We start from the raw sequence: 8,279 nt of genomic DNA on the forward strand, positions 1-8,279 counted from the left end.
AGAGAGAGAGAGAGAGAGAGAGAGAGAGAGAGAGAGAGAGAGAGAGAGAGATATCCTTTCCTGTACTTTCCATCCTTCTATCATCCCCAAATTTTTCTCTCTGCTTCACTGCTCCCACCAAGCCCAGCTACCCCTCACCCATTATGCTCTCCCTGCTGTCAGCTCAGCTCTTCTTCTCTTAGCATATTCTCATCTCATCACACCAACTCCTCCCTGGAGGGCAGGTCTTTGGATATCATGAACCTTATCCCAAAACCTGCAGTCCTTTGGATTCAAACAGTGCCCCAAATAGCTGCGTCCGATCCACTCTTATTCACTGTAACCATGGAAACACTAGATAGTCCTCCTCATCCTCAGTGAAACAGCCTAAACCAGATGCATAGAGGAGTGAGGAGAAAGAGAGGGTCAAAGAAAGAAAGAAAGTAGAAAAGAGGTCACTATAAAAACAGTTACAGAGACATTTCAAAATTTAAAAACAGTAAAAGAAAATTAACTTTTTAGAACCACGGCTCAATTTGGCTTTGTTATTTTCATTTTAATGAGCTATCTGGGCATAATTTTTGTTTTTTTTTAAATGAATAAACATTACAAATTTGCAGTCTGAATGATTAGATTTTCATGGAGCTGTTTATGACTTTTAATGTGAGCAGGGCCAGTGAGACCAAGCTAAAATTTTGTGTGCGGTCCAGCTTGTTCCAGCTAGACATGATGTTTAAAAATGAATTATTACATGGCAAAGTATTGCGCTGGTAATTGGCTTTTCACATGGGCGGGTGCATTAAATTAAAAACAAAAACATTTTTTGTTGAGAAAGAAATCAAAGCTCTTACAGCCAGTTTCCAAGACATTGGCTAAACCTAGTGCTAAACTAAAAGACAAATATAATGACTAGGTCCAGTGAAATTTCTTTTTACATTAAATCCACGTCTGAGAAACTGAACCTTAACTTTCAGTGCAATCAAATACATGACACACTCAGTGAATCGCAACAAAAACTGGCCTTGAGTCTGCAGTTATGCATAAATAAAACTAAAAGTAATCACATGAATATAAATAACTGTGGATCAAATGATTTGTGTAATATGGTTACTGTTGCTGGTGGCAACAAACTACATCGAATCTGCTATCATTAACTCTGAAGCGTTTAGCTTCACGGCATTGTTTTTGCTTTCTTGTTACTCGTCAAGTGGTAGAAAAGCACCCAAATAGAAGGTAACGTCTATCGCAGCTTTGCAATAAAGGACTAATTACAGCAACAGTGAATAGTAGAGAATAATCTGCATTACAGTTGAACAGATTTTTGCAGCTATCCAATAGCACCATACAGACTAGTGTTTAAGTCTTCGCACACATCCTCATCACAAAGTAAAGGAACAAAATGAGGCAAGTAGAAAAGAGACCAATTTTGGGCTGCGTCATGTCCATAATCTAAAAATTTGAGTCAATTTGAGTGAACATGGCGATAGGGTACACAGTGTATTTGACCTTAATATTGACCCTAGAGTCCCAGTGGATCCTCCTTGCGTGTAACGAAACAGCAGCTGGAGGCTTTTTTCTTAAACAATACGAAGATCCAATACAACATCAGCTACATTTGCTAAAGGTTAATATAGCTCAAAAGAAAACAGAGCACACAAGTGTTTCTGCAGCAAAATGTCAAAGCAATTACTGTCAGGTTGCAGAAAGATGAAAATGTGCGAGGTTGTGCAACGTTTGAATTAAAAAGGCGGGGAGGAAAACTGTGCTGACCTTCTTTAATCTTTTTTTCTTCATTACCATCATAATTACTTTAAATTTTAAAATGCGTGACAAGACCTTAAAAATGTGGTCAGACACCCATCTATAAATGTTGACATACTATTCCAAAATCCATTAATATGCTAAAAGTCTAGGCTTGTCTGTGAAGGCTTTAATGGAGCTCCGGGGAATAACTCTCATCCAGCCAGAAAAGATGGGTGAAGCTGATGATAATTTCTCTGTATTATTGAAGGGTCTTCACCTTACAATGTAAATAGCCTTGAATAATCGATTAATCGATCATTAGCATAATCATAACTTTATAATAATTGTGCTCGATGAAATTATTTTCCTGCCAGTCTCTATCTCTCGCGGGTAACAGAATGATCAGATGTGCGGTGAATGTCACGCATGCTCAGACGTTATGATTAGACCTTTCTCTCTTTCCCTCGCTCTCTCTTTGAACAAGCCGAGGAGGAGCATCTGTATCAGTGTAGAGAGTGATGGAGGGCAGCAGGTTGTTATAAAACACGCGTTTTCCGCTTGCAGAGTGAGGTGAAGGGACCGCAGGTGCCCTTGCGGAAAATTCCGTTTGCTCCAAGGGAAAGAAGAGGAGAGGTGAGGGAGGAAGAAACAGATGAACAAATGGCCAAGACGAGGTGATGGAGTGTTGGAGGTGCTCAGTAAATGACTGAGATTGCCCGAGAGTGAAGTTCAACCTGGTGGTCAGCTGGTTTGAGGGAAAGCAGGTGAGTCGAGGTGTTTCTAAAGCTTTAAAATACGCATAACCCACCTGGTGGTTACTAATTATAGCCCATTATTACCGGGAATAGAGTAAACCGCTAATTGGGAAGTCGACATCGATTCGGTTGTGTTGTGCCAATCCTCGAGCGCACGCAGAGTGTGTAAGCGAGCGCGCGCTTCTCCCCATTCAAGAATTGGCCGTGGGTCACTGGTCGGGCTGTCATTGTAAGGTAGACTGAGATTTTTGGTGCATGTAGGCCAAAATATCTCCTTGCGTCAGGTCCAAGAATCGAGCAGTCGTCCCTGGAGCTGCTGACAGCAGCTTATGATGTCGGAACAAGCAGGGACATAGTGTTTCATAGTGTGAAAGGAATTGGTTAAGTGGCTTTAAATGCGGTAGCACAAACCCTCTGCTTTTCGCTATGACTCTGTGTACGTGTGTGTGTGAGTGTGTGCGCGCCCGTGTTTTTTTTTTTTTTCAACCTTCTGGCGTCACAGGGGCGCATCATCGATGAGCCTAACCTTGAGAAAAGCATAGGTTACAGAGAGTCCAGCATTCATGAACCCTTAAGAAAATAACACAAAGCCATTTATTCCCTCCTCTATAATATTAAGCAGCCTATCAGTCATACTTTAACTGTATTACCTTTGACAGCTGCATATGCTTTCCAGTCTGTTTAGTTACAGTATAAGAGTGCCATCCATTAAGTGATTGTTCTATAAATAGTCAGTTTCAAAGATACTATTGATTTTAAGCCCTTAGAAGATGATGATGTCAAATGAAATACACAAGATGCACAGAGAGGACTGTGCACGATTTATCTTTTCCGTCAGACTGAATCAGAAGGGCTCTCTCTCTCTCTCTGGAAATGCAAGCTTAATTGCTTCCTTTCTCAGATTTTGCAGGTCTTTCAGCGAACCACTTTAATGGTTGTGTAAGGTGTAAAACAAGGTTTTGGGAGTAGCAGCAGCAGGAGCAGCAGCAGCATTGCAGTGGCTGGCTGCATAATCCAGCAGAGTATATTTAACTGACTGAAAAGAGAAAAGGCAGACAGGAATATATCCGGATCTCTTTTTGCTCTTTGTGTTTTCACAGAGGAGCTGATCAGGTTACCGATAACCTTCAGTTAGCATACATGATAAGAGAGCTTCTAAAATATCAGCAGAACAACTTTACATATGTGGCTTTTTGCCTGATTCAGCAAACTGTGAAGTACATAGGGAAATCATGAAATCATTCATTTCAGTCTATATTCTCGCCATATTCCTGGGACTTGTCTAAAGTATAGTTTACTTATGTTATACAAGCTCCAACGATCATCTTTAAAAAAAAAGGTATATGCAAAGCACTTTATATTCAATTATTTATGGGCAATTGCTATTAACCAGAGAGATGCAAACAGCTAAAAAAAACAGCCCTTACTTAACCCCCCAGCTGTTTTTAAAACACACCAATTCATGTTAGGTGCTGTGGAATAATCTGTATACATGAAGAGAGAGTGCACGAAGGGCACATAACCACAAATTAACAAATTCCCCCTGCTACTACCAAATTGAAATGACTGCATCACTGATGATGAGAGAAACAACAGCGAGCTGCCAAAACGACTGGCTTTGAGTCTGTCTGCTAGTAGGAAATTATAATAATAGTGAAATGCTGTTTTTTATAGTCTGAGCTCAGGACGTTTGTCATGCAGAAATGTAGTTTGTGTTGGTCTGAAGAGATGTTCTTTTTGTCATGTGGTTTACCCGATGGTAGTTTTCCTCTTGACATCTCCTGGTGAATTATGTCATCTGCTGCAGGACTGTTTGGTGCCAGAGTCAGAGGGTTAAAATCGGCTTGATTTGGGAGAAATTACCAGAATAACCAAAAACCAAACACAATTATCTTAAGTTAATTTATCAATAAATGGCCTTTTTTGTTTCATTCCGACACATCATTATTGTAATATAGTGATATAAAATTACATTTAACATAATGAAGAAAAAAGAATCATATATATATGTCCATATATAGTTCATTTCTTTAAAAGAAACTGCTTATTTTTTTGCCATAAAAAATAACAAAAAAACAACTGTTTAAATCAGAGTTTTGATAATATTTCACATCCAAGCAATCAGATGCTGTAGAAACGTGTGAATCGTGCGCCAACTTCAGTTTTATGTGCAATTTGCAGGGAAAATGTCATTTGTGAAATGTGATTCTTCTACAGTCTGTGTCAACAGTGCTCACAAGTCATTTTTGTTAGATGAGCTGGTTGAGGCTGAATGAGCGGGTACAGTAATACTTAGTAATACTTGTCTGATGCTTTATTCATAAAATACACCAAAATAAAGAGTCATTTTACTACTGTAAACTTACTTGGGGACAATTGCCTCATATCTCTTGGGAAATAACTGAGCCATATGCTCTCTATGCTTTTGCACTTGCATAGCAATATTGTTCCACAGTAATCACAACACTTAAGAGGCTGTGGAGCTTACCATAACGCTCAGGCAGGCCTGGGTTCAAATCCACCCCGAGAGCATTTACTGCATGTCTGCCCCCTGTTTTCTTTTCTCAGTCCTGTCTTCTCTCCACTGTCCTAACACAATAAATGCCAAAAAGCCCTAAAAAAATATGTGTAGCCTGGAGAGAGAGTTAAAGAGAGAGGGAGAAATAAAAAGGTGGCAAAGCGGGTGGTTAAATGATGTTATGAACAAGGAAATAAACAAACATTATTTAAATGTCAGCGTAATATTTTTCATAAATTGGCAAACGAGAGTGAGTGAGGGCGGACAATGGGAAGCGACAGAATGAGGCAAAAGTCATTAGAGAGAGAAAGACTGAAGACAAATGAGGCAGGAAGCACTTGCTTATGTAACTGTCATTGCCATAACACTCTCTGAGCCCCCACGAAGGTCGAGCTATCCATGAGGATGAAGAAGTGCTGCAAGGACATAATTGTTCTATATAATTCAAAGTATCACCACACAGAAATCAATAAAGTCATGATTGGTCACATGGGTAGAGCTTACGTACATTCCCTGCCAAACACGCAGGCACACGGGAAGATTTGAGTCACTGCTATTATTATCTCGGATATTAAAGATATATGAGATATCAAGCAGAATCTCACAGCGGGATGTTGTGAGAGGGGAAAGAGGAGAGAGGATTTGTGCGCGTGTGAATTATATATTATGTGCTGAGCTAAAAGTGTTTTGTTTTTCCTTACAGGTGTCTTCTCTAAAGTTTCAAAATGGAGTCCACTCACCTCTTGGGTGGCTCTAAGAAGAGAGTAAAGATCCACCCTCACACTGTTACAGCCAAATATGCCACCCACACACCCTATGCCCCCCAGCCAGGAGTACACACACACTTTCCCCAACCTGGGGATGATGGCTATGACGATGCTCCGTCTTTTGAGGACTTTGGCTCATTCGTGGAGGAGACGTCAGATAAGAAACAACTGACAGAGAGCAGGAAGTGGCCCCTGACTCTTTTTGGCTCAAGACACAACGACAAAGATACAGCCCACAAACTTCAAACCGTGGGGGGAGGAGAAGGGAGTGAGGGTAGTGCCAAAGCAGCAAAGGGGTCTGGGAAAGGGGTTGGGGAACAGCTAGCCAGTTTCGGTGAGGCTTCTGTGTCTGCATCTCGACTCACCTGGGTGGGCCTGCTCGGTGCGGCGCTGGCACATGGCAGCTTGATTGTTCTGACTCGAGTGGCCTCCGAACGCTTCAGCCTCGGCCCCCTGTTTCTACTCTTGGTTCGGTCCATCGTACAGCTCCTGTCTCTGGCTGTACCACTGCACAGGGGGGAGAACCCTTTTGGGCCAGAGGGCTATCGACTACGTCTACTCTGTTACGGCATCGCCTACTCCCTCTCCCTTTGTTGCGCCTACTCTTCCTTAACATTCGTCTCTCCTGGAAATGCTACAACAACCTGGCGTCTGGCGACCACAGCACTATCAGCGACCCTTGCCTTCCTGCTCTTAGAAGAGAGGCTGGGATTGGCTGATGGGATCACCATAGCTGCAGGGCTGTGTGGCTTGGGGCTTGTGTTACTTACTGCAGTAGATGACACCAATTCAGATTCGCCAACTGATCCGGCTGTGTTCTGGAGGGGTGCATTTGGATGGTCTCTTTCAGCGCTTGCAGGGCTGTGGATGGCACTAGCGTTGGTTGGGTATCGTTCCCTGAAGGAGAGGGTGGGAGTTGGGACTGCTTTGTTCACAGTAAGCTGGACAGGCTGCTTACTTGCCCCAGCCTCTCTGGCCCTGCTACAAGAGGGCTGGTCCTGGCCAATGAGTGTTGAAGCCTGGTTATTGGTCTTGGGCCTCGCAGCCTGCTCGGTCGTAGCCTTCCTGGGAATGACGCACGCTCTCACCCGACTCCACCCGGCTCTGGTTTCCGCCTCTCAGAGCTTGGAGATACCCATCGCCATGCTCCTGCATCTGGCTGTACTGCCACTGGCTCCCACTGCACCAGAGGTCGTGGGGAGCGTGATGGTCATCCTGAGTGTCGGTTGGCTGGTAGCAATGAAGCTGCTCCCCTCTCGAGTTGGTGGGCGTCGGCAGAGGGAGGAGTATGAGGAGATTCTGGACTCTCCCATCAAATAGACACCTCCTCTCACCTTGCAGCACTGTCACTCTTATCGTTCACTTGCTCCTTCATGAGATTGTTTCCAGTGTACACGAGAGACTTCTAAGTGTTTATTGAAGCTTTTTTTGGTATCATCTTCTTTGCTTTTGGAAAAGTGCCAACATGGTGTTGTCTGTTACAGTGACCAAGTGATGTGATATTAAAATCTCTGATGAACACAGCACATTTCTGTAGCCACTTGTAATCACTATCACCCTCTTTCCCCCCCCACCCCACGTGTGTGTGTGTGTACTGAGTACATTTAACAATCAATGTGATGTCAGTCACTTTTTGCTGCCAAATGAGATTCGGCCAAGGACTGCTGCCATCTATTTGCCTCTTGGCTGCCAGCAAGACTTAGAGAAAAGAACAGAAAAAAACCCTGGAAGATTGGAGGCTCGGGAGAGGGGCAAGACACACAATCAGAGGAAAACAAATGGGGACAGAGGGAGAGAAGATGATGGGATTGGCATACAGATAAGGAGCGGGTGGGTGGGCGGTGGAGGGGTGATGGCCGATGACAAAGCAGAGATGAAAGGGAAGCAGCAGAATGAGAGGATGTCAGGGTAGCAAGCAGGGCTGATGGTGGTTGGTTATTGTGGCGTGTCTGGCCAGCTGGCTGATAAAAACACTGTTTCGTGTGTTGGGGAACGGTTATTATGTCTAATAACGATCTGCATGACACATAAGCACCATCACTACATTTCTGTGTCGTTCCTCGTCTATTTTCCTCATCATTAACCTCCTGCTTTCCTCTTTGTTGCTCTTTTTCTCTCGATATAACTTCCATTCACCAAACTCCCCCATCACACATCGCACAGATGGAGACTTTTAATTAAAACAGGTGCCTCCACACTGAACAGACCAGCGTGTCTCTGTGCGTATGCCAGGTACCGCTGTGAAACAGGTGTAAAAGAATTGATAGGAGATATAACTTCTACACTCCTCTCCATCTTGTTAGTTGTATCCAAGGAAACGCCCCCCAAAAACAGTCTAATCCTGCATTTAGTTCTCGAGGCAGCTGTAGATTTAAAAAGAAGCTTTCATGCCCACAAACACTTGGGAACGGGAGTAGGCATCTGAAGACATTCATGAATGTTTCACTAGTGAAATGTTTCTGTGATGTCAGTGTGTTGGCCTCATTAAAATACTCTGTTGCTGCACTTTGCTCAGTG

At 43.2% G+C, this 8,279-nt stretch overlaps 1 protein-coding gene across 1 annotated transcript; it reads left to right on the top strand.

Annotated features, from left to right (window-relative positions):
• Positions 1–2,196: 2,196 nt before the first annotated feature.
• Positions 2,197–7,290, top strand: slc35g2a (solute carrier family 35 member G2a). The gene is made up of 2 exons (XM_005736622.1): positions 2,197–2,486; positions 5,699–7,290. The coding sequence occupies exon 2, from the start codon at positions 5,721–5,723 to the stop codon at positions 7,080–7,082; it is 1,362 nt and encodes a 453-aa protein (XP_005736679.1). The 5' UTR covers positions 2,197–2,486; positions 5,699–5,720; the 3' UTR covers positions 7,083–7,290.
• Positions 7,291–8,279: the final 989 nt, after the last annotated feature.

The sequence above is a fragment of the Pundamilia nyererei genome, unplaced genomic scaffold (assembly GCF_000239375.1).
Source record: "Pundamilia nyererei isolate P.nyererei 1_Seehausen unplaced genomic scaffold, PunNye1.0 scaffold00070, whole genome shotgun sequence".
Taxonomy (NCBI): domain Eukaryota; kingdom Metazoa; phylum Chordata; class Actinopteri; order Cichliformes; family Cichlidae; genus Pundamilia; species Pundamilia nyererei.